This window comes from Theobroma cacao, chromosome 9 (genome assembly GCF_000208745.1).
Source record: "Theobroma cacao cultivar B97-61/B2 chromosome 9, Criollo_cocoa_genome_V2, whole genome shotgun sequence".
Taxonomy (NCBI): domain Eukaryota; kingdom Viridiplantae; phylum Streptophyta; class Magnoliopsida; order Malvales; family Malvaceae; genus Theobroma; species Theobroma cacao.
In genome coordinates, this window is record NC_030858.1 from 37,536,945 (window position 1) to 37,564,691 (window position 27,747).

The 27,747-nt window shown below is 35.9% G+C and overlaps 2 protein-coding genes across 3 annotated transcripts; one reads left to right on the forward strand and one right to left on the reverse strand.

Annotated features, from left to right (window-relative positions):
• On the forward strand, positions 3,791–6,871 carry LOC18590901 (phenylalanine ammonia-lyase). Its single transcript, XM_018128348.1, has 2 exons — positions 3,791–4,330; positions 4,862–6,871. Exons 1-2 carry the CDS (start codon positions 3,939–3,941, stop codon positions 6,609–6,611), a joined length of 2,142 nt encoding a protein of 713 aa, XP_017983837.1. The 5' UTR covers positions 3,791–3,938; the 3' UTR covers positions 6,612–6,871.
• Positions 7,082–26,821, reverse strand: LOC18590902 (helicase protein MOM1). Of its 2 annotated transcripts, XM_007016727.2 has the most exons (20): positions 26,513–26,821; positions 24,009–24,569; positions 23,256–23,775; positions 21,502–21,583; positions 20,531–20,673; positions 19,878–20,068; positions 19,549–19,679; positions 19,151–19,432; positions 18,363–18,503; positions 17,404–17,658; positions 16,957–17,097; positions 16,569–16,880; positions 15,798–15,971; positions 13,896–14,820; positions 13,563–13,801; positions 13,022–13,126; positions 9,812–11,869; positions 8,937–9,506; positions 8,625–8,850; positions 7,082–8,165 (listed from the first exon to the last, which is right to left on the reverse strand). In XM_007016727.2, the coding sequence occupies exons 2-20, from the start codon at positions 24,565–24,567 to the stop codon at positions 7,462–7,464; spliced, it is 7,758 nt and encodes a 2,585-aa protein (XP_007016789.2). In that variant the 5' UTR covers positions 24,568–24,569; positions 26,513–26,821; the 3' UTR covers positions 7,082–7,461. The 2 variants fall into 2 exon arrangements, with proteins under 2 accessions (XP_007016789.2, XP_017983057.1); XM_018127568.1 differs by lacking the exons at positions 21,502–21,583; positions 23,256–23,775; positions 24,009–24,569; positions 26,513–26,821 and having other exon boundaries at positions 20,527–20,637.

Sequence of the window (27,747 nt, forward strand, 5' to 3'; positions counted from 1 at the left end):
ATTCGATTTAAAAAGTAAAATTCGAATTTTCTTTCTCAATTTCTATTATGATAAAAACCTCAAGAAAATATGTCTCGATCAATCTAATTATTAAAAGTCTAGTTAGTAAAGGTATTATAATGTATTATGTGATGATGAGAAGTTGACAAATGCCAACAAAATCAAGAATGGTAGCTAGATTTTGCATCATAACATGTGGTTGGTGGTAGGTTAAAGAAAAGTATGCATGTTTTAATGTGGTAAACGAGTAATTTGATGTGAGGTTGTAGCTGCCAAACCAAAATTCCCAACTTGGGGTTTTGAATGTTTCCAATTGAAAATGAAGAGTTAATGCGAGATGGGTCAAACCCAAACCTTATTGGCTAAGTAAAGTTTGTATTATATATTTAATGAGATTGAAATACATATCTAGATTCTATGGCATGAAGTAGGTAAATAAGAAACTTGAATTTGATACAAAGATACAGTCATAGATCTCCACACTTGGTTACAATAGTATTAAGGACCAAAACCGAAAAGGGACACACACAATAATTGATGCATGATCATTTTGTATATACTAAAAAATTTAATTTTATTTGAATATTTAATTCAGTGATTGATATGTGATCATTCGATTTAAAAAGTAAAATTCGAATTTTCTTTCTCAATTTCTATTATGATAAAAACCTCAAGAAAATATGTCTCGATCAATCTAATTATTAAAAGTCTAGCTAGTAAAGGTATTATAATGTATTATGTGATGATGAGAAGTTGACAAATGCCAACAAAATCAAGAATGGTAGCTAGATTTTGCATCATAACATGTGGTTGGTGGTAGGTTAAAGAAAAGTATGCATGTTTTAATGTGGTAAACGAGTAATTTGATGTGAGGTTGTAGCTGCCAAACCAAAACTCCCAACTTGGGGTTTTGAATGTTTCCAATTGAAAATGAAGAGTTAATGCGAGATGGGTCAAACCCAAACCTTATTGGCTAAGTAAAGTTTGTATTATATATTTAATTATGAAGCTAGTGCCAAGCACAAAAATATCCACATCAGATAATTTATACTCGTTCTCTTAATTAATACACTGACCAAGCTCCCATAGGGGATGTGTAGGAGTTCCTTACTTCTTAGTAGGAGGCTAATTGTAGGTTGTATGACCAACCAAGTCTCAGTTAGATTACAACGACGGACTTGACACAGCATTTGTGTAATTTTATTTTGAATTGTAACACGAAAATTTGATTACGGGTATTCATTATAAGAACACATATTCTATAATAATATTTTTATTGGAAATTAAGGTTTTGTGTTTAATATGCTGCCAGTATATAATATTTATATATTATTATTTAATCACAGAATGTTAATTATCTCGTACATCTTATTAACGAAGTGATAATATTTGATTGATTAATAGTGAATACAATGTATTAAATATGAATCCTGAAATTAAAGTAAATAATAAAATCTAACATAAGCGAAAAGAAGAAGAAGAAAGTGAGAATGGCTAGGGAGATGGGAAGAATACAACGTACCTTCAATATCTACCAAAAGCAGATGGAGAGAGAGGTACGACATTGATATCTACTAATGAACCTAATCTGGAGTTGAAAAAAAGATAATCCCATGTTGTCTAACTCTCCACCTAATCTTATATAATATTAAAATGGAGTACCTAATTGATTAAAAATGGAAAAATACAGAGAAGGAAAGAGACATTAATTAGCTCTGAAGTTTAAATGCAGCTTTTGGGAGAAGATAAGAACGTTTTGATGTTGTTTTGAGGTGGTTGGTGAAAGGAATTCAACATCAACCACAACAAACTATGTCTATTTTCTTTGCTAATTTTCCTTTCCTTCCATCCTTCAAACAAAGATAATATTTTCCTTTAGAAATTTGGTCTTCTCTAACATGATAGAATTTCCACCAGCTTGGATGACCTAATCTTCCTCCTTTTGTGATTATGACATATGTAAAAAGTTTTTAAAAATCATCTATAATTCTATATAAAAAAAAATTTTAACAAGATTTCATATGATGCCACGTGAGCACTTTAACAAAAGAGTGTTACAGGTTAAAAGAAGTAGTCAATTTTTTCATATGAAGCCATCAAAGGAGAGCTGTTATGGGATTTGGTTTTGGACGGACTGCATCATTGGTGGTCTATATGAGTAGTGGGTCTATAAAAAAACCTTAACCCCATGGCCAAAATCATATTAAGATATTGATATTTAAAAGGAAAACCCTTATAACCCCATGGCCAAAAGCTTTACAATGTCAAGTGATTTTACCCTAACTTCCACCGTGTATACATACATATATATATATATATATATATATATATAATAAAATAGTTTATCTAGGACTGTGGGAGGAGACAAGACAACAATATTGTCGTAGGGAAGTAACATAAGTAGTTTAGTTAGACAGGTATCAAAGAAAACAGATTCTTCCGACATAGATTCCTTACAAGAATCTTAAAGAAAGGTTCTAACTACTCCTCCAAGAGACTTGAAGTATAACTTGATCCAATTTCATTAACCAACAAGCTTCTTTTCGTGATCAAAATTCACCAGCGGTACACTATAATTATTGTTTAGGTATACGAAACATAATTATATATACGTGTAAATATTGTGAAATGTATTGATTACAAAAATTAATGAAGAGAATTGAATTCGTTGTGTAATTATAATTCTTGAATTTAAATAATTTTATCAAAATTTATTATTGGGTACAATTATCACTAATGCTCACATATATGAGATCTAATCATTAAAATTTATATATACGTGTAAATATTACGAACAATATTGACTAAACGAAATTAATGAAAAAAGTTGAATTTGCCGTGCAATTATAATTCTTAAATTTTTTTTATAAGAATTCATTACTGGTCCAATTATCATTCGTACTCACATATATGAGTTAATTATTAATAATTATATATACATGTAAATATTATAAAATATATTGACTAAACGAAATTAATGAAAAGAGCCGAATTTGTTGTGTAATTATAATTCTTGAACCTAATATTCTTTCTGCAATCAAAATTCATTATCAGTATTCACTATTGATCATTCGCATATATGAAACCTAACTTTTAATAATTAACTTTTACATATATACGTGTATATATTACCATAGGCATCGAAAAATACTGATTAAAATAAATAATGGAAAGAGCTGAACTCCCGATGCAGCTCTATAACGTAGGAAGATACATATAATATGCACATTGTTTTGAATTAAATACCAACCCTAGCTAGTTAGACATTTTCTAATTAAACCCATGCATTCTATAGTTGATTTTCAAGAATTATATATATGGCAGTTGGGAACCATGCAGCTGCCAGCCCCCAATACCATGGAAACCCCCTAAAAGCTATACAGAAAATTAGTCTATGTAAGAGATGCATGTTGAGCTGCATATCCTTGGAACTACATTTTTGGCAGAACATCCCAGCTTAATTACAGTTTTTAACAATTCTGGTTCCAAAGGAAAATGAAGAAGAATGAGCTCAGCAGGCTCATGACTGAGGACCATACGCCTTAACAAGCCCTCTCTCCCCTCCCTGCTGCAATTGGTCGCATAAAAACACCATTCATGCATCTCTCGTTGCACCCCCTCCAATTCTTGGTAACGTGTCACATCCTCGACCTATAGATCTGGTGATGATCAAACGGCCATCAAAGTGTTTCAACTAACTCTCGCCCGAGCTAGCTTCTTCCCACCAAACACTGCCTTATTTTTGGCAGCACCCTTCTATGTAAAGAGCTTGGATAGTTTTTGATGATTCATAGTCAAAGACCCAACATTTTTCTTTTTCTTTATTTTCTTGGTTTATACTTTGTTTTCCCTCTTTTGCATAGAAACCACAAGAAACAATCTGTTTAGCTTCTGTGTTTTTTTCTGTTTACGAATAGATCATTTTGGACTCAACAGCCATGGAAGTGTCACATGGGGATGAAAACAGTGGAGGTGTGTCACTAGAAAAACTGTGCCAAAATGATCCATTAAACTGGGTTTCTGCTGCTGAGTCATGGAAAGGAAGCCATTTGGATGAAGTGAAAAGAATGGTGAATGAATATCGAAAGCCGGTGGTGAAGCTGGTGGGTGAGACACTGACCGTAGCTCAGGTGGCTGCAGTGGCGGCCCGTGTTGATGGAGTCATGGTTGAGCTGAGTGAGTCGGCCAGGGCCGGTGTCAAGGCAAGCAGTGATTGGGTTATGGACAGCATGAACAAAGGAACAGATACCTATGGCGTTACTACTGGTTTCGGTGCCACTTCACGTAGGGGGACCAAGCAAGGAGCTGCCTTGCAAAAAGAGCTCATTAGGTAAATTAAATTTCCTTACCTCATGACAAAGTTTGCGTTCGTTGTACTGAATGTCATGATGTTACAATTTGAGAGAAAGCAATGCCCAGATGATGAATTTTGCACCAGAAATGGTATATTCAATCAGGCAAAGGAAGCTGTAGCTAAGTCGAAAAACAGGCATTAGAAACTGAAGTTTGGCTAGAATTTTTGGTTCTTAATTAATAGGTTAGGTGGTCACATTTTCTCCCAACTCTACCTTTACGTTTACCACTAGCTTGGGGAATTGAGTCTCTGTCTCTGATCAGGCCATAAATCACGTTGCATCATTACTATATATCTCACATGTTAACTTTACAAGAAAAAAAAAATTGTAAAATTTGGATACTGAGTATATGTCATTTGATAGTATTGAAAACAATACCTGCTATGGATATAAGTAAACATTTCCCATTTTTGGCAAAAGTAATTTCTATTGTGTTAATAATGGGCATAGAGTGAATTGTTTCCATTGAGCAATTTTAAGAAACATATTTCAATTTTGTTGAGCAGATTTTTGAATGCTGGAGTCTTTGGGAGTGGCACAGAATCTTGCCACACATTGCCACATACAGCAGCAAGAGCTGCAATGATAGTGAGAATCAATACACTCCTCCAGGGCTACTCAGGCATTAGGTTTGAGATCCTGGAAGCCATCACAAAGCTACTGAATCACAACATCACACCATGTTTGCCTTTGCGTGGCTCAATTTCTGCCTCGGGTGATATAGTTCCCTTTTCATACATCGCCGGACTCCTCATGGGACGGCCGAATTCCAAGGCTGTTGGTCCCAAAGGAGAAGCCCTTGGTGCCAACGAAGCCTTTCACCTTGCAGGCATTAATGGTGGATTCTTCGAGTTGCAGCCTAAAGAGGGTCTAGCATTAGTTAATGGCACGGGAGTTGGTTCTGGCTTGGCTTCTATAGTTCTCTTTGAGGCTAACATTTTGACTGTCCTATCTGAAGTTTTGTCAGCAATATTTGCTGAGGTTATGCAAGGAAAGCCAGAGTTTACAGATCATATGACTCATAAGCTGAAGCACCATCCTGGCCAGATTGAGGCTGCAGCTATTATGCAACACATTCTGGATGGAAGTGCCTTTGTTAAGGCAGCACAAAAATTGCATGAAATTGATCCCCTGCAAAAGCCAAAGAAAGATCGATATGCTCTTCATACTTCCCCACAATGGTTGGGCCCTCAAGTTGAAGTGATTCAATCATCAACGAAGTCCATCGAGAGGGAGATTAACTCGGTGAATGATAACCCATTGATTGATGTGTCAAGGGACAAGGCCTTGCATTGCGGGAATTTCCAGGGTACTCCCATTGGTGTGTCTATGGATAACACAAGATTAGCAATAGCCTCAATCGGAAAACTCATGTTTGCTCAATTCTCTGAGCTTGTCAATGATTTCTACAACAATGGGTTGCCATCGAATCTGTCAGGTGGTAGGAATCCAAGCTTAGATTATGGGTTCAAGGGCGCTGAGATAGCCATGGCAGCATATTGCTCAGAGCTCCAGTTTCTGGCTAATCCTGTTACCAATCATGTCCAGAGTGCAGAGCAACACAATCAAGATGTGAACTCGTTGGGGCTAATCTCTGCAAGGAAAACAGCTGAAGCTGTTGACATCTTAAAGCTGATGTCTTCAACATACTTGATTGCGCTCTGTCAGGCTATCGATTTGCGGCACCTGGAGGAGAACTTGAAGAACGCAGTCAAAAACGCAATGAGCCAAGTTGCCAGGAAAGTCCTAACCATGGGGGTAAACGGGGAGCTTCAACCTTCAAGATTCTGTGAGAAGGATTTGCTTAAAGTGGTCGACCGTGAGCATGTTTTTGCATATGTTGATGATCCATGTAGTGCAACATACCCACTTATGCAAAAGCTGAGGCAAGTCCTGGTAGAACATGCCTTGACAAACAGTGATGATTTGAGTAACGCAAATGCTTCGATCTTTCTTAAGATTGGAGCTTTCGAGGAGGAATTGAAGACAGTCTTGCCCGAGGAAGTTGAAACTGCAAGAACAGCTTTTGAAAGTGGTAATCCAGCAATCCCAAATAAGATCAAGGAGTGCAGGTCCTACCCTTTATACAAGTTCGTGAGAGAAGGCTTGGGAACTGAGTTTTTAACAGGAGAGAAAGTGAGATCGCCAGGTGAGGAATGTGATAAAGTATTTGTTGGAATGTGTGAGGGGAAGTTGATAGATCCACTCCTCGAATGTCTCAAGGATTGGGATGGCAATCCTCTTCCAATATGTTAAAGAAACCATCTCTGCTATCTAGTTGGAAACTTCCCTCACAAAGCTTGTTATATAATAAAAGCACATGTAAATTGGTGTTCCAATACCAAAAAGATTTGAAGGAGAGAGAATAAAGGGACTAACAGACCTGTTTTGTTATGTCAAAGATGGTGTTATGTTTTTCTGGTTTACCATTTTTATTTTTTAATTTGTTGTACCAAATCTGTATTTGGAGGATATTTATGTACCGCAATGAATGAATTTAATTATTTGTTGCCGGAAGTCTGGAAGAAATATGAGCCTGTTGTAACCTATTCCAATGTTTGATCACCTAACAATTCGAAGTATAAATTTCATATTTTTGCGATACTTGATTGTCACAATCCCCATCAATTTGTAAAATATTATTCACTTTAACCATTAAACTTCACGATTTTAATCTATAAAAAATACTTTCACAAATTAAAATAATAATAATGTGAACACTTAAATATCGAAATCTAATTTTATTACACAATCCATGTAAAATTCACCATAACCCTTCTGAGATATTCTTCCCAAATGAAAGTTTCTGAGGCAGTAACATTGCCGGTTTAAATTAGCTGATATTACTCTCACCCACCCATATTTGGAACAATTTGTAAATGTAAGAGAAACAAAAGGAATTGAAAATATATATATATATATATACATATTACAAATTAAATAACTATTAACTACAAATAGTGATCCATATACAATCAAGCTGACCGCCAATTTCCTAGCAAAGTCACATTTCAATTTTTGACCTTGCACTAGCTCTCTGAGTCGAAAATTGAAACGATCCGTCATTGCTATACATTAGATCTAAGCTTACATCTTGCAATTACGGTTAGTCATCATCTGATAAACAAACAATGTCAGTTGCTCCGCTTTGCTGTGCTGGGTTAGACTGAATTCTTGGCAAGCTAGATTCCTGATAGACCAATGTAGCTAAGCTTGAACTAACACCTGGTAATAAGTTGCTTAGGGGATTTGTATTAGCTCCAGATAGATTGTTTATGCCCATCAAGACATCTAATGAAGGTAAAAAAGAGCTAGGTGGAGGTGCCAACCCTCCAGCAGTTTCGGGTGGGATCCTACCGGATTGACATGCAGTTGATATCGGCCTATGTGCAAGGGGGTTACCATATGATTGGCCCCGTAATGGAGGAGCCACAGGGTGGTTACCATGTGCCTGCTGATTCAACATTCCACGAGACTGGGATGGGAGACTGCTAGGGGAAATGGATGTTGAAGGTCTGAATGGCTGTAGATGTGGGGCAGGAGCACGAATTTCACTGCTCATTTGAAGGTTTCCTGCGGAAGGGGATATGGAACTGATATGGGGAGGTCTAGTTGGAGTGCCAGAGAAAAATGCAGAAGGGTTAACGGCCTGCAAAGGTGGACCCATGGTTTGTGCATTGACTACAGCAGGTGAAACGGGTTGCGTGCTAGGTGAACCAGTTGGAGGGAGGCCAGAAGCAGTGGAAGGCTGTTGTACCGTCTGTTGTGATGAAAGTTGAACCAACTGCTGCATGAAACTCGAACTTGTCTCTGCCAGGTATACAATAGTTAGGTGGTAAATATAATGAAACATTGCAAAAAGGCAAATCTTATATATGTGGAAGCAAACAAGGCAAAATGTATTGTCATATTGGGTTCTGAGCTTTTTAGCAATCATTACATATTCTTGTACATATGGATATTGGTCTATATGTCAGCACGCGCACACACACCGTTAACAAGCACACACTCTATAAACTTGCAATAGCAAATGCTGGTAACTTAAGCAACCGATACAAATGCCTCTAAATTTTCTTAAATGATTAAGACTATACCATGTCCCAAACATGAAGACTCAATAAATCTGGAATTGAGCATGTCTCCTAAACCCACCACATGCCAGTGCTAATCAAATAAGAGAATTTCATCTAGTGGATTAATCAATGCACCCATCTGATTCCTTATTTTCCCATTTTCTGCGTTAAAATTACCAAGTAAAAGTAGATTCACCTTGATGTGCTCCTGCCAAGCCAGATGCCCTAATATCCATACATTTAGACCTGAAAGCCTCAGCCAAGATCTTGTTCAAGAGAACTTTGTTGTAATTTACATCAAGCTCCTTTTTCTGAAGCAGAAATTCTGCCTCCTTCTCCTTAAGTTTAGCTTTATAATTTCTACGAATCTGAGCTACAGCCTCCTCAATCTGCTTCTCACATTCCGATTTCAGCTGCAGCTTCTGTTCAAAGGAGAGGAAGTTCTCAACTCAAACTGAACCACATATCACTATCAGTAAATAAGCAAACAAGTAAAGAGAACACTAACCATGTCTTCATGAATCTTAATGGTTTGATCTGTTTCTTTGCGTATTCTTTCCATTTCATTTTGAAGTGGGTCGTTGTACAAAGGCAGAGGCATCCGAGATGATACAGCAGGTGCAGTCTGTACAGGAAGGCCACTAGAAACAGGAGGGAGTGAAGCAGTCCTTGTTTCTGAAGCTTGTCTTACCAGCCCACCAATAGTGCCATCAATGGGTGAATGCAGAGGCTGCAAAACATCTTGATTGGAAGGCTCAATATGGTTTGCCACTGATTGTCTCAGAGCCTGAGAAATTTGGTTGGCAGTTTGGCCTTCGTTGTTTGAATGATGTTCAATTGCACTCACTGAAGGTAGATTAGGAGGAGAGAGATAAGAAGTTGATTCTCCGGATCTCAACAGCTGCGTTCGCTCGCTAAGCTCCAGAACTGGTGTGTCAGGATTGGGCTCATTATATCTCACATCAATGGTGGCATTAGGTGATGAAGTTTCAGCTACCTGAGAAGCATTTTGCGTTTCACTATTCACAACATCTCTAGCCTGTATTGCAGATGGAAGAAAACCCGCATTTGGAGATACCTGCCCAAATAAAATATCCCCATTAGATTGGGAGCTGGACATTTAGCATGGTATTTACAGCATCATTACTTCAAATTTTGGAACAATCTCCTTACCACATGAATATAACTTGAATAAAAAAACAATGTGCGGCAGCCATAACGATGCAGATATTCATTACCTTCTATGTCATTATTCCGTTTCATTTTTTGGGTGTGAAATGTCAACTTAAAGACTTCTTTAAATAGAAAAGTCCAACAGAATATTCCAAAAAAGAATCTGCATCAAAACCTTAATACATTCAAGAAAATAATAATTTTACATACCTCATCTGGTGGCAATGGACCACCTTGGTCAACAATAGGCACATGCTGCACTGGAGGAAGATCTGCCAGAGACGGCTCTTCAAATTCAGGCTCCTGGTTCATAGTACATACTTCAACATCCTGCTGGTCAATTCCAGTGGCACTTGTTTGAACATTCTCTCTATGAATACTACCACCCTCAAGGACTTCACTAGGAGCAGTTTCAGATTCTGCCAATGAACCCTCTTCAGCAGTATCAGTTATTTGTTCTTTAGATGAAGGATTTTGGCAGACCATGCCATGACTGGAAGTTTCAATCTCAGATGTGCTCTTTGGAACTTCTCCATCAGACACAATGAATGTGGCTCCACCAGGGATCTGTTTTTCAGATGAAGAATTACCAGACATGATATTCTCCTCACCTTCACTAGAACCGACAGCTTCAGCTGCACTCGAGGGAAGCACCACATCAGCCATGCTTAATGCGGCCCCATCAGGAATTTCTTCAGATGAAGGTGCTTCAGCTGAGCCCAGGTTCTCCTGACCTTCACCAGAAATGGCAATCAGAGGTTCTCCTAAGGGAACCTGCCCATCAACTTTCCTTAAATTGGTTCCATCAGGAACTTCTACAGATGAAGGTGCTTCCAATGAGATGAGGTCCTCTTGACCTTCACAGGAAATGACAGTCACAGATTCTCTCAAGGGAACATCCTCATCAATCTTTCTTAATGAGTCTCTATTAGAAATTTTTTCAGATGAAGGTGCTTGCAATGAGGCAAGTTTCTCCTGATCTTCACAGAAACTGACACCATCAGCTGCTCTAAAGGGAATAGGCTTGCTCAATGTGGCTCCATCAGGAATTTCTTCACATGAGGGTGCTTCCACACAGATAAGATTCTCTGGACAATCAGTAGGAGGAACAGTCTCAGGATCCCCATTTGACATGTTTAATTTAGATCCATCAGAAATCTTGTCTTCATCTGAACATCTCATGGAAGGGAAACTCTCTGTAACATAACCTGAACTTACAGTCACAGGAACATCTAGTGCAACCCCTCCATATGGAATTTCTCCACCAGAAACCCCTTCTCTTGCATATGAGGCTTTGTAGACAGCTTGTTCTTCACCACCACCAGAACAGACAGTTACATTACACTCCTCAACTGATGCTCCCTCAGAGTTCTCTTTGAAGGGTCTAGCCAAACAAGTGACTCTACAGATGGGGTCACTACACGCCATAATGTCATCAGAAACAATGTGAATGCTTTTGGACACTCTTACCTCGTTTCCTGACACAGAATGAATAATGCCAGTAGAACTCCTTCCTTCAGAAAGATTCACCTCACTTACAGGTGGCCTCACAAACTCAGCCTGAGCCCAATTCTTAACTGCTTCCACCCAACGAGTTTTGCTCTCTAGAACACTGCTTCTTGCTCTCACCTGCACTGCTTCAAGATTCTTAAGGTGTACATCCATCTGCAGTTTGAGTTCATCAAATTTCCCAGCATATTCAATATCCAATTTCTTGAGCTTATCAGTTCTCATCGAGACATTACTAAGCAAACGAATAACAGCTGCTTCTGTTCTTTTCTTATTCTCCAGCTGTGCCTTCTCTTCCTCATACTTCTGGTTAAATTGCTTCATTTCCTCCCTTTGCTTCTCACGAAGTTTTGTCATATGCTTATCACATTTTTTTTGAATTTCTTTGATGCTTTTTAGAAGATCTCTCTGTGCCAAGTGAAATTCTGGGGCCACTCCAGACTCTGCACAGACCTGTACAGCAGAACCCTCTTGAAACCCCAACAAATCTTCAATCTTTGCTTTTGCACTTTGATGGTAAGATCTTGCATTGGAATAATCTCTACCCAGGGCTTTACTTGATAGTTCAGAAGCTTTGGGAGAGTTTGGGACCTTCAAATACCCTGTTCGATATCGAAACATTGTCTTCAAACACCGCAACAGTGAATAGACATAGTCTGCCTCGTCTTTCTTGCAGGTAAAACCCAGATGCTGCTTTGCCAGTGCAAGTGATTCTTTGTGATCAATTTTTTGCTTCAGCAAAGATGCTGCGCTCCAACACTGAATGTACAGAGATCAGAAGATTAAGATGTTAAAAGATCCAGAACATCATTACAGCATGCATACATGCTTATAAACCCATGCAACAGAAAATATAATTAGAAACCTAAAATATTTATAGCATATATACAAAACGGAAGCACCAGTACACAGTCCCAACATCAAAGTGAATGCTTAAATACAGACATATAAGCACACATATTGGTAAACACATCTAGAAAAGGTGTTTATATCAAAGAATGATGGAGAGGGGGGAAGAAAGATACAGAAACCGACACAGACTGGCTCATTTGATTTATATTTTAGACCTAAGAACTACACATTACATACTCAGTTCTTCACCTCCCTCTCTCTCCACATAACCTGAGTCATTCTGCCTGAACTGAAATTTCACTTGCCAACAGATTAGAGACATACTTTGATATAAATCTAATCTATTTAATCAAGACTGAAGTTCATAGTTTCAACCCATTCCCCCTAAATTATTTGAGTGGATCATTAGACAGATAGCTATCTTCAGCAGCAAAAACTTGTAGAACATTTGAGCACAAGTTCTAATTAAATAAGACATGCAACTCTTAATGGGATGATAGAAATTTCATATTTCACTGCTCCTCACCGTTTGACACCACGATTAAAAATCATACCACTTTTTTCAGCAAAAAACTGCAAACATGATAAAGAAAGAGCAGAGCTTTGGCTATGCCAAGTGCAAACTCATGAACCAAATATACTACACACAAGATTCAGCACATAATCTAAAACAGATTCCAAACAACTTGCCAAAAAAAATTGAAGCTCAATTTTGATAAAAAGCTAGGCATGACAGATGAATGGTCCTGACTCCGAAGTAAGTGTTCCACATCAACAGGACTTCTATCATATAAATTCGCATTACAAAGGCACAACTGCAAATTCCACTGATATCTATGAAAAAGACGAGCGGACATCAAAATTTGATGTCAAATTGTACAGCACTTAAAGCAAAATGCAATTAATTCTAAAAAAAAGGCAAGCATAAATGAAAGCATAACTTGATCCTCTATTACATACAAGACTGCCTAATAGAAATTACCATTCAGCATATGAAAGATGCCATCAACAACAATTGCAGAATAAATTTAGGAACATAAGAGAGAATAAAGGTCTAACCAGAGAAATCTGAAATGCCTGCAAAAGGGTTTCTGGTTCCCTATAGACCAGATGATTATTCATAACATATTCAAGGAACCTTTCAACCATAGCTTTGACAACCTCCTGTAACAAAAGCAAGATGTAACAATATAGCAGGCTGTTACAAAGACTGAATTCAATACAATAGAAAGAAAATTGCGAGTCCACTATTTCAGAAAATACATATAAAATATTTATAACAACTAGCTCAAAAAACAGCCTTGCAGAGTTAGTAAATAGATGAATAAGGATCTATTTTTCCACCTTATCTCCAGGGGAAATTTTTTCAGGAGCGGAACACAGGACAAACAGGGAACATTTCTACAAAATGAAAAAGAACAAAAAGAAAACCAAGGATGCTTCAGAGTCATTTGAACTTGCTTAAAAGCAGGGAACATCTTCTACGGTGGTTTCTTTTCATTCTAGCAAACAAAATATAGGCTGGCAAGATAAAAAACTAACAGCAAGATCTGAACACATATTAAATTTACTTCTTCAACTTAGTAATTAAGGTACATACTGAGAGATGGAACACTTCACAGAGTTGTGCTATCTGTGGCATCAAAAGAACATGGAGATTCTTCTGTGAATCACGCTGTTTTCTTCTTCTCTCCCATTCAACCATGTTAAAAGCTGGTATTTTTGAGATATTATTGGCCAGATGAAGTGAGTTAGAGGTTGCATGAATTTCATCACTCTCAGAAGCTGTTGATCTACTCAAAGAATGAGACAAACCATTTGCGGAAATTCCTAAGCTTCCTGCAAAAGATAAAACGAGTCAAAAAGAATATTCAGGAAAGAGAGAATTCTCTTCCACCAAAACAGCAATTCATTGCTTTTACATTGCCATTACCTTCCCTGTCCCCAGCAGCCATTTTCCCCTCACGCAGCCCAGCTTTTGGAGAGAGATGATCATTGCAATCACTGACTACCTTCTTGCGCCTCTTTACAACTTCAGAACTTTCAGCCTCAGGTTTCTTTAGCAAACCATCAAAATTTTGAACCCTTTTCCGATTCCTCTGAGATGAACAAGAGGAATACTTCCACTGTGGATTCTTTCCCTCCAAAAGTTTTGTCCAAAATATATAAGGTGGATCTTCATTCATCACCTGAATTTTCTGCTCACCAAACAAAGGCATTTCTGTCCTATACGTTCCTTGCTTTTGTTTGGCTAGTAAAATTAGGGATAACTTGCTTGCATCATTGTCTATTCCAGTTTGATCTAGTATGATAAAGCACTCTTTAATCACATCTATTAAATGTGATTGCTCAGACAAGGTGCCTGCATCTGATGTTGGGATACCATGAAATTTATCCAATTGATTGAATAGATGTGAAGCCCCCCACTTAAGCAGCATGTGACAACTACTAGGGCTTACACTATGTGTGTTGCTATCAAGTGTCTTATCTTGTTTTGAAAGCATCAAAACTTTTTCCTCCACTGTAAATGATGAATATAAACGGAATATTTTTATTTGTTCAAACTGAGAATCAAGTGTTATCCTCTGCAGGGCTCTTAGATCATTCATTGGGCTCCAATCACTTCCAAATATTATAACGGTACCAACTGCGGATAATTTTATGCTGGGAAGACAAGCACGGGTTTCTAATAGAAAGACAAATCTCTCTCTCTCATTATTAAATTTGTTCAAAGCAGATTGCTTCTTTGAAAGGAAAACACCACCATCAATACGTTCATAAGAATCTGCACCAAATCTTTGACGCAGAAAGTCATCCAAAATATCTCCCAATAAATCTCTTCCAGAGCCACCAATTGACTGTCAATCGAACCATCTACGTAAGAACCATAAAATAGCCAAAATCTGTTTTTTGCAAGAGTAACAATATTTGTATGTGCATGTGTGTCATACAAGTGCACTAATGACAGAAGTATTACTCTTTAGACAATAAGGGTTGGTTAAAATTACACACTAATGACAGTAAAGTAGGTCAGGACACAACACAACCAAATTAATACCAGCAGAAAAAAAACCATTGCATATTCAATTTCGATCTCAAATGCAACTTTAAGACATTAGCATCAAAAGGCAGAGATTAAACATTAATTGACACAATGACCTACTTAACTAGCTTCTTCTAGTTCACCAGCATTATTATCATAAAAGAGTCAGTTTGACCTGGCTGGAGTGTCATCAGAAAATGCAGTTGAACCAGAACTTTTTGAAGAGTAGTCATTTTGAATTTATCTGAAATCACTAAGAATATGCTTTGTCCATTGAAAATATCCATTAACAATCTCCGTCACTTTCTCATTGCAGTTTCTTGAAAGGTCCAATTTGCAGTTTCAGATTTAGCCTCTAGAAGCTCATTTTCAACTAGTGCAAAAGCTAAAGTTTGATACTCAAGATCTGTTTGGCCACTTCAGCTTACAGGAGCAGGAAAGCTGATCCAAAAGCAAGGCCAAAGACGAACTAAGCAAAACATTCATTTTTACATGTCAGACAAGCATCAAACCGTTTTGATTTCTGCTACCTGTTGAAGCGGCATAATGGTGTATAGCAGATGTGGTACTTAAACAAGTAACATGGTAGAACCCAGGAATTTAACTTCATCTGCTTTCACAAATTAATAAATGAATGTAAAAGTTATTTATTATTTAAAAGGGTAAAAATTTACAAGTTTTTCATGTACATTAATCACTTTAACATCATACGCAAGAGAGTATCAATAATCCAAAACATGTATAACACAACTAACTGCAATGGGTAGCAAAATCAATGTCAAGACAACCTACCTGGAAAAGAATAAGGACTTTTAACTCTCGTTTCTTGATTTCCGAAAGCATTGCATCAAGAAGTTGTAATTTGCCACTTGCTTTTATGCCAACATCCAAAAACTCAATCTCTTTAAGGCTTTTAGTGAGCAACATTTGAAGGGATTGATCCACAACATAGGGATGATCACAACACTGCCAAGAATTACCATGAAATCACAATATCAATAGCAAATTTTTACACATCTCATCCATCTTCATCGTAATGCACGTATCATTCACGAAAAAGCTTCAACTCAAATTCATCTAATGTAACAGAAAGTACAATAAAAACAAACCAGGTGTTTCTCTGCTTTTGAAAATAAAAAGTAAATAAAAAAATTCAAACAACAAAATCACAAAATTGAATTTCTGCCACTTGGGCTTTGCTCAAGTGGTAAGAGTGGGTGGGGGTTGGGTAAAGAACTAAGATCCTAGTTCTGAGCCATACCGATCCCTCTTGTACCAATAAATAAATAAAATTGCATTTCTAGATTTTCTAATGAGCATCAGAATACTAACTCCAAAGGGCATAACTTAGGATAATGCACCAAAAAATTTCTACTCTTATTGTTGAAATATAACCTAACCCTAATTTCTGAAGTCCATACTGCAGGTAAAGACAAAGTCAACAAATTAGCATGAAATATTTGATACATTAGACAACGAGACAAAAAATTTGAAAATATATATAAAAAGAGCCTAATCTCACATAACCATTTAGTAGATGCAAAGAGTTTAAGTAAACTCAACCTTTCGGCTGGAGATAAGAATGTTGCGGAGTGCTCCAACAGGATCAGTCTTTGAAGGTGAGCAAAGAGAGAAGGAGTTTGAAAGTAGAGCAAAACAATACTGCTCTAGCTGCACATTGGATAGAAGTACAGGAACCCAGTACTCTACAAACCTAGATGATTCTAATTTGCATTCATAAGCAATATATTTTGCCAACCTCTCCTTCAAAGTACCAATATTATCACTTGAATTCATTAGCAAGCTGTCACTACCATTTAAATTGCTCTGAGAATCAAGCAGAGAAAGAAGATTAAGGTACTCAGCCACATTATCCTGCCGAAACCAGATAAAATACATAAATCAACCTGCACAAAACAGCAACAACAATTGAAAAGTAGAAATGCCAAACCTTCAGTTGACCGCTAACAATTAGAAGCCTCTTACTAGCAGTTAACATCTTAATTTGTTCAAAACATGAAGCAATTCTTGGACGTTGGCACTCATCCACTATTATTGCCTCCCACCCTATGGAAGCAAGCACATCCAAGTCCTGCAGAACCACATTGAAATTACTATGCCAGGTGAATTAAAAAAAAAATATGGCAATAGAGGTTTTCCTTCAATTGATAATAACAAAACAAAAATTCGAGCAAAATAGTAACATTAATAACAATAATGATGTAATCTACATCCAAATAACTCTGAACACAAATTGATCAAAAGAAGAACCACAAAAGTACAAAACTCTCACACAAAACCAACAAGGATACACCGATTGATCCCTGCAGCAACTTGTCAAACTGAAACCCAGACAAAATCTTCAAAACTTAATTTATCACAGATGCTGCATATATACCTCGCTGATAACTTCTGGTGAGGTTATAAGTACTTGAAACATTATGCAACCTCCTTCTTCATAAAACTCCAGGGTCCTAATACTTTTCCGAATTTCTTTACTGCCACTGTAAACCACAACATCAACAGATGGTGCCAAATGCAAGAACTCCTCATCCCATGAATATTGTGAAGAGGAAGTTGAGATGATGAGGAAAGGCTGAGAGATATTAGATGAAAAAGACAAAATGAATGAAATGACATTCAGAATCCTTTCCTGCAAAAAATAGGGACAATTCAGAACCACTGCACAAAAAACTATGCAGTTCCCTACCATCACAGAATGGTACTAAAGTGATCATTAGTACGACTACAATGGTCTGAGCAACCATTAACATCAGATATTTGATTTTTGTCATCTTTCAAGACCAATAAATAATATTCTGAAGATAAAAGTCAATTGATGCTATAAAATCATGCATAGAGAAAAGGCCTAATATAAGAAACTATGTTCTTTCCATTTATGTAAACGTACAAACTTCTTAAAGTGGACCATGATAATATGATGGGATGCACTATATGAACATATATACATGTTTAATGTATAAACTGCATATTCACACCCTTAGATTACATCTTTTTAGAAATTCTGATTCTTGTCCTGCATTGGCAAAACGAGAAAATTAATTATTACTTATCAAATATGAAATAATAACCCAAGAACTCGACATGCATATATGTGAATATTTATATGTCATCAAGTGCATTCATAGGGTGCATTTTTTGCATTTTATGCTACATCAAACATTTATAAGGTTAATGAAAGAGTGTGTGTGCACGTGCGCAATGTGCTGTATTACAAGATTTTCAAGCAACAACTTGATGAGACCAGGAAACTATCATGATTCAACCTGAAACACTTGATCAGATGATTTTCAGATGCACCACAAACTAGAATAACAACATATTGATCAAGCACACCTGGTCATCAAAAATGATAGCATTCTGGCCCTTACGCCAATAGTTGCACATCTTGTTAAAAGCATCAAGATTAGCATCCAGTCCAGGTGAAACTCCAGCGGATAATTGAGACAATTTTAGGCATGCAACTTCCCCTCTTTCCTGTTGAAGTTCTTAGTTGGTTATAACCAAGCCATTTAAAAAACAGGGGAAGAAAAAGCCGGGCAAACTTCTATTTTATACCTGTTATGTTAACAATTCAAAAATAATAGTACAGGTAAATGCAACACAAGCCAAATCTTACCAAACAAAAATTTCTAAATAACTCATATGGCTCGTAGTGGTCCAACATAATGATGGTTCAAATACACATATTATGGATAACATCAAAATCTAATCACCGCAGCTTTTACAGGTTCAAATAACAAAAAATACCAAGGACTTATGAAGCAATGAAGCAAGTATATTGTACTCAACGGGACACCACAATGGTTATTATTTGGGACTTTCAACAAGGACGCAACTCACAAGTTCAAAACTTGGGTTGCCTGCAGTGGGTTTATCAGGTGGGAGAGGGCTACCTCACTTCTGTTGCCCTAGACTCAAAGGGCCTCCCTACATACCCAAGAAATTAAAAACACGTTATGTGAATCCTAGGTTGTTTGTTCACTAGTTCAAGCATGCAAATAGTTACTAAACAGGTTATATTGAATTTTCCAGGACAGATAAGCATTTTAACCATAATAAAATACCAACTTATTAACTAAAAACAAATCTTATTAAAATATTTCATATTTTTCGTAAGGCACCTTATCAAATTTAGAAGCTGACTTTGCCTTCTTGTGACGTGTTTCATAATCTCGTATAAGGCTCTGACCTTCTGGACAACTGAAGAAGGAAGCATTCTCCAACTCCCATGAAGCATGCTCATAACCAAGACCACGCCATTTCACAAGCCATTCAACATGACAATTTAGCTTCTCACCATCATGCCCTTTAAGATGAGACTCATCACACTCCTCAGGAGTCACCAAAAATCTTTTCTGTAGCACACGATGTGGCACTGCCCACTGTTGCTTCCAGACAGCACCCTGAACAACATAGCATATCTGAATTACTAAATGTGTTCCCAGTAACATTCTATTTAATGGCACCCTACAGAAGGAATATGACAGGTTTAAAATAACAGTATTCAATAGCTGTGAACCTGGTTTCTTCGGTTATATTTAGCAACTAGTGACGGAGCTTCAAGCAGTGCCTGATTCTCTGGTACCCAACGGTTATGAACATGAGCAAGACCTTTGTATTTCACAAAGTATTGCTTCTGTCTTTGCAAACCTATAACCCAACATCAAATGCAAGGAAATTATTATCAGCAATTATAGAACAAAATAAACTAATTGTAGCATTGCTAAAAGCTTTAGCAAAACAATTCACCAGAGCTGTCAGCAAACAACTATGGCAAAATTTATAGAAATACGTTATAACATAAAAACAAATCTACGGAGATAAGCAAATTATCAATTGAGCCCATACCATCCTCTGAAGCCTCCACTTCTCTAGAATCCAAAATTGCTTCTATTCCCTCTGAAACTGAATGCACCCCTGATTCTATTTTTTTACTCACGCATACCGGACAATGCCAAACTCCAACAGGAACCTCCTCAAGGGGATGTTCTAGACACGAAAGATGGTAGCTTCTATGGCACCCTTTTCCCTCACAGCATCTAAAATAGAATGGCAGAGTGTAAGATAACAAAATACATGCTAAATTTACTCATATGGTAGTGATCCAACATTATTAAAAATCGTGAGCACTCTGAAAAGCATTGAATTTAATGCAAAGAAATAAAGCAGTATGCATGACTTACTGAAGACATGTCAAAGCCCTAAATCGTCCAATATCTCTTATCTCATTGACAGAAATTCCTTTTAAACATAAAGTCAGTCACTTAAAAAAAAATAACATTATGGAATTCTCTGCAGCAGGGATGGACATGAAGGTAATTCAAAAAGGGTAACCACAAAGATTTATAAGCATAGTCAAACCAACAATTTTACAAATCAAAGCATCTAATACAGAACAACACTACCCAGTATGCCAATAGATAACTCATTAACTCCACATATTCAACTATCAACTGTATAAACTTGCAATATTGATAAACCAATGAAAAAGGGTTACCCACAAGAGCTTTCCAACAAGTTTGCATACGATGCAAGTATTTTGATCAGGGTCGGTTCGAAGATCCGTGGACATATGTTTTTGCATATCATTACAGCACTTTTCAACATGTCCCGTCCTAACACCAGCATCAAGTTTCCATCTATCCTAATGCAATGCAGCAAGACAATGGAAACAGTAATAACAAGGTCAGTGACATATTAAAGATCAGCATTTAATATTAGATAAGAACAGAGAAACGTTAGCAATAAAAATAATGAGACCTTAGTAGAAAACTAAATTCCTTATTCTTTACACACAAAGACAGAAAGAAAAGGCAGGAGAGAGAGGGAGAAAAGCAGAATATATCCAAAAGATCAGCCAACAAAATTTAACACCAGAGCTTCCTAAGCTGATCAAAAATTAAGAAAGTTAATAATCAGCCACAACAGGTCTCTTTGACTTCAATTATTTGACATCCAACTTTACTTCAAGGAAAGATAAATCAAAGGCAATGCCACAGAAGACAAACTCAGACAACCAAAACCTATACCACTTTAATCCATCAACCTGATTCTTGTAATTTTCCCTCTTTTCAGCTTAGCTTAGCTAACTTTGTCTGGATCACAATAAAACAACATAAAAGATAAGTTAAAAAAGATTGAACTATCAAACAATTTCCTTCAAAAACCTGCTCAAGTACCATCTCCAATTAAGACATGTTCAGAAGAAATGGTTGCAGCAAAGAAAGACAAGGCAATTTCTATTAAGACAACCAAAACAACACTTATTTCCATTATATTCTCCCTCTGCTTTATAGTTAGTACTGACTATCTAGAGAAGTACAATGCTAAGTCATGCTTGGTTTCCAAGGTATAAAACCAGGCCAACATCCTTTAGCCATAGCATAAAAACATATATATGTAAGAGAATAGGAGTTTCTAGAAAAGACATGTGAAACAGGATATACAAAGAACCAGAGGAGAAGAAAACAACCTTAATATCAGAGGATTGAAACAACTGATTTAACTTTTTGTTAGAAAAGCAAATCTCCTGCTTCGTCGAATCGCAGTCAACCCTGCAAAATATGAAGATATTTTTTTCTTTTGAGGAAAAGAAATATACTTTATCTTTTTTGAAATTAAAGAAAGATCAAATCATAGTAATAAGATTATATGGTCAAATACTCAGCTTATAAAGGCATTTGAAAAGTACTGTAAAGACAATCTAAAATTGCTTATAACCAGGGCCGTTTCCATAGTTCTAAAATTAGGAATACCACTTATACTATACGCATCAATTTCATTAACATCATGCAGAAGATGCAGAGATAATTATGGGCCTAGACTCAAGCCCAGTTACTCTTCATTCTTCAACGGATTTGGACCATGTTCATTCAAAACATTAAACTTTCCATGCCTAACCCTGGCCCATCAACGGCTCTTCTTAATAGGTATTACCATTTAATCTTGTTCAGATATAATTTGGTTTTAGCATTACTATGAATTCTTTTAATTGTCAATAATAATCATGCCATTCACAGAGACATTTTTAATTTGTAAACACAAGTAAATGAAACTTTGATACACAACCAGAAACTTGTCCAGCTCGACCAAGCCCTACAACTTCTACTTTTCTATTTAACAAACCCCAACACATCCCCAACCAATTAGAACCAAAATTCATCAAGCAGCCAAGCACTTTTATTCATAGGATGTCTACATGCAACAATCACAAACACCAACAGCCCCTGACTTGAGCATTTAACATGCATCATGTTTCAACCCCAAAATATCCCCCTACTCTTACACAATTAAACCCTAGAAACCCATGCAGTTCCTTCCCCTCTTCCTTAGAAATAAGCCTCTCAATAATAACAAACTCTAGTTTATACGAGCTCCAAAATGTAAAGCAAGTCATCCTTTTAAAACTTAATCTAAAATTTCACCGAATTTAACACATATTCTACCTCAAGGACCTCAACCAATGGTGTATTAACAAAACTAGCATTCTCATTCAACTAGCAGAAAAATCTATGGTGGTAGGTCTCCTCTAGGGAAAATTAAAAGATAAAAGTTAAGGGACCACAGACAAAAAATCACAACACCACCATGTATACTTATCATCTATGCAGACCTTACCTGTCAAACTTTACAATGATTAGATTCTTCAAGAAAAGAAAAAGAAACTCATAGCAACCTATGGGCGGTTTAGGTGTAGTGGAGCACATGAGTATGCTACTACTAGTTTAGACCAATTGGTATCATTATAGGTGGTATGTACTGCAGTTCTTCTACAGGCATTTTATCAAAGTTACATATTATAATGATTTAGGACACACTCCAATCTTGCAGCCATCACATAAATTAGATAAGAGATTGAACAAATCTTCTAGCAACTCACAAAATAGATACTCAAAGCACTTAGAGATACTTATAACTTATGATTTTTGTATAATGACATTACTAACCAATGCAAAGCTGTAGCTACATATACCATAACCAATACCAAAAGCATGTTGAAAGTCAAAAGAATTTTCATATGAACATTACTTAAATAATACATGCTTTTTTATATCATATTCCAATTGAGCTAGAAAATATACCAAAATCCTAAACTCTTACATACAACAATAGCAAGAAAATTATCATTAGTGATTTAAGTTTGATGAACCTGCTGAAAAACACTATAAAACCTGTTGAAATATCATCCAAATAAAAATAAATAATTAATTGGTCAAAATCTAGTACCTTTGCCTTTTAGAACACGTGCCACAAGTCTCACTGCAATCTTTTCTTTTGCAACCAGATGTTAGTAAAGTTTCAGCACCAGCCATGGAGGTGCAGATATCTTTACTTGATGTTATAGGAGAAGCAACAGAATCAATGTCTATATCATGTCTTTTCCTCTCAGAAAACACGACTTCCTGAACCATCTCCAAACTGATATTACAATCCAGGATCCTTTCATGCAGCATGGAATTTACCAACTCTGGATCCTGCACAGCCTTTTCAGCATCATCATTCATTTCTATGGCTACCAAACCACTCTTAGAAACTTGCAGACCATCCCCATTGGAAGACATATCCTTGCAACTATCCTTTTGGCTAGTGGGAAACAATGTATGTTCATTATCATTTTCAGGTGCTTCCTCTACAGATTGACTTGTACCTCTCGCCATGGTTATTTCACAAGTTCTCTCAGCATGTACTTTTAAAGGATCCTCATCCCTCCTTTCACTGTCAGTTCTGTTCAGATCATCACCATGATCTACAACACAAGCAGAAAAGTCTGAGAAAGATACTTTTGATCAAATAGAAACCTACTGAAAAAGTATAAAACAAAAGTCCATATCAAAATAAATTTGTCCAACCAACAGAAGCAAAAGTTTATATACAACGGAAATAAGCAAATCATTAGTAGCAATGCATAGCCCATCTATATTATTCCTCTAACCAATTATAATATAAAGAATGAGAAATAAGTGCACAGAAGGTAGTTACCTGTTCCATTAGCACTCTTCAGTTGTTTCCTGAACATTGCTCTATAGGCACGAGCATCCATTCTCTTCTTTTGTGCCTCATCAACCTGCCCATCTTTGTTCTCAATTTTGTTAACTTCTACAGTTTCCATTGTCAACTGTTTCACACTCTTCTCTTTTTTCTCTTTCTTCCTTTTTGCATCTAATGAATCAAGGCTTTTATCAGACTTCTTTGATCCCGAAGAACCAGATAAGGATGGCATCTTACCCCTCTCAGATCTCCTCAAAGGACACCGATGCTTCTGCTTCTCAATTCGCTCAGATTTCCTCTTAGATGGACGAGTCATTGTATTCGAATTCGAGGTCTGCTTCTCAAGACGCTCTGACTTCCGAGTACCAGAAGAACTCAATGGATTCATGCTTTTCTTAGACAGCGTTTCCCTAAGTGACCTTCTAAAACCAGATACTTCCGCAGTAGAAGCACCTGAATTCACTGATTTTTTACCACTACTTTGACCTCCTTTTGAATTATTATCTTCATCATCCTTAGCTTTCCTACTAGACCTAGTACCATTCACCATACCTTCAACGCAAACAAAAATAATTTTAAAATGGCAATGTCTAGAGAACAAATCACAGATTTGCAATTAATTTGCATCTATAAACAAACCATATTTGTTGACAAAATAGACTTGAGAGTTAAAATTTATGCCATAAACTATGATTCAAGAAAATCTGAATAAATTCACATGAACATGAAAGCAACCACTTATAAACAATACCAATAACATCACAATCTAAGCAATACCACAGATCTGAACCCTTAAAACCCTAACTGAAGCCATCAATAACATCAATAAACAAAATTACCATTAAGTAGACACAAATTCAGTTATCCCAAAATAATCACATGCAGCTCAAACTAAACCCTGACTAACTTAATGACAAACAGTTAGTTAGAAGGAAACTTTACAAGGTATTTGTAAATTTTGGAACGTGGTTTTGTTTTTTCATTTAAGTTTTCGATTGTAATGCCAGCATCATTAGATGGTGGAGGGTGAAGTTGCCATCTTTATTAATATGGAGACGAAAGGCCCTAGGTTCTACAATAGATATTGACTGTTTTAGCCTCAGCAAAGTTGAAATGACTTTATTGACCTTGATGAGATTTGTGTTCTGCAGTGCTGTTCCTTTGGCGCAAATGTGGAAAATGGATTTGGGATTTCCCTACTTGCTTCCATAATCTATTCAAGACTATTTTTTTCTTTTTAAGATTTCTTTTATTATTTTGTATTTTAATAAAGGAGTTTGTAAAAAAACATTACGTATTGAATCTGACATAAAAAAAAGTATAATTCAAATTTTATATGAAATCATTGTGTTTAAACATGGCCTTTTTAACCATATACTCATTATGAATTACTTTCTAATATTTGTTAACATATAAAAGTATAATATAACTTTTTTTCCTTTTACGAAATCTTGTGTTTGAATATGGCTTTTTTTAACTGTTTACTCATTATGAATTTCCTTTCCAATACTTGTTTTTATGATACAATATCTTAGAAAATAAAGTAAAATATAAATAGTTACAAAATTAACAATCCGTTAGAATATAAATTTTTAACCATCAGCTTTGGCACTCTTTTTAACAAAATACTATCTTTTTTCTATACTTAGAAATTTGACCCATCTTAAGTCTAGAAATAAATGATTAAATAAGCTATACTGAAATTCATGGAAAACTAAATGTTATGATTATGAATGATAACAAGTGATTTCCCCCACACCGTGCTGCAGGAATGTAACTTTCAAAAAAAAAACACAAAATAATTAGTCAAATTTTTATGTTCAGCAATTTCTGTTAAATTATTCTAAATTATAATTTTCTTAAGAAAAATCAAGAAAAGAGAAAGGAAAACAAAGAAGGAAAAATGAACTATGAGGACGAAAATCACTTTTTCCATTTTATTTCTTTTTATAGCCTCTTTCATATATATTTTAAATTCACCAATTTGCATACCATCCAATGCAAACCGAACTCTCAATTTTTGCACATTGAGAGTGAAACAGCAAGCACAAAAATCACAATACAAAACTCACATTTCCCAAGGTGACACAGTTATTTCAATTTCCAAACATCCCTAAGTTGACCCTAGGAGAAACCATACAATGCAAACCCAAATCTCTTCTTCGCAGAACCATCCCTAAGGATCAAACCTTAAGCCGAATTGAATAAAGCAAAGAACAAACCATAACCCTAAAGTTTTGGAACCACTAAACTTAAAAAGATACTACAGCGTGTCTCAACTGGAACAACACAAACCATAACTAAAATAACTGCAGCAATTAAAACCCAAGGTTTTTTATCCAGGCAAATGAGAACATATGAACTTAAGAATTTAAAAAAATTAAAGTTGAAGGAAAGAAATCAGCAGAGTTGGTAAAATTGAGTTGAGCACAAAGCAGGAATTGCATGGAAGATAAGCAGAATGAAGAGGTTAAAAAGATCCATTGAGGGCTTACCGTTAGACAACTTGTTAAACCAATTGCAGATAAGTGGAGTAGCGCTCAGTTGTTGGTTGGAGTTGGATTGTCCCCAGCCCCGATTCTTTCTGTCTCCCTCTCTATTTTTATTTATTCTTTTATATATATAATCTGTGTATTTCTTTAGAGTGCTCTCTCTCTCTCTTCCCTCCAGATCTCCTCACCCTCCAATTCCGTCGCCGGTACCGGTGTCGCCGCTCCCTCCCTCCGCCCTTCTTTCCTCTCTCAACCCTAACCGCTTTCACTCTACTCTCTCCTTTCCACTGTTCCTCTCCTCTCCCTTCTTTCTCTTGCATTTCTTTTTCCTTTTATATATGAACTTCGTGTAAAATGTCCATAATAGCCTCAGAAACTTAAAAGGGTCCGTCCGTACGACATTAATCACGTGTTGCCCAAGTTAAGTCTAAAATTAAGTAAAATAGATCCGACCCACATAAATTTATCCAACCGAATTGAGTTGGATCCATTCGATTAGGTTAATTTAATTAATATTTTAATCGAATCCAAAAAAATAAATTCAAATAATATATTTTTAAATTATTTTATTAATATTAATGATTATTATTTAACTTTACTAATAAATTATATTTTGTACGGATGTTTGTTAAATATTTGTTTTTTGTTTAAATTTTTTAAAAAAAAATTTATTTGTATTATATATGTTGTTTAGATGTTAGATATTATTTATATTGTATTGGATATTATTTATATGTTAGATGTTATATGTAAATTACATATGATTTATATGTTTTGATTTTATAAAATTCTAAAATTTGTATGAAAAGTTGGTTTGGAGAAAGAACTAACCAAACATATGAACTTATTTGATTTTTAGATTCTTCGTATATCTCTTATTAAAATGGATGATTTGTTCGATTGTTGATTTTTTCAAAATAAACCAATTGAATGTTTATATAATTTTAATTAACTTTAAAAGTTCAACTGTCAAATAAATAAATTTCGAAACTCAATAATTATTAATTATAAATAAATAAAAGTGTGTATATATATATAGAAATATATTAAATTACTAGATAAGAAATGTTGATATATAGGCTCGTGGGTAGCTTATCTTCGTGATAAATAAGAAAATATAATGTATCAAAGTTAAACGAAAGATCAAATTTTTATATTTAAAATTTAAAAATATCTAAAATTATGCAACTTATCAAAATAAAAACAGAACAAAATATTAATTTAAAGGTGAAATGGTG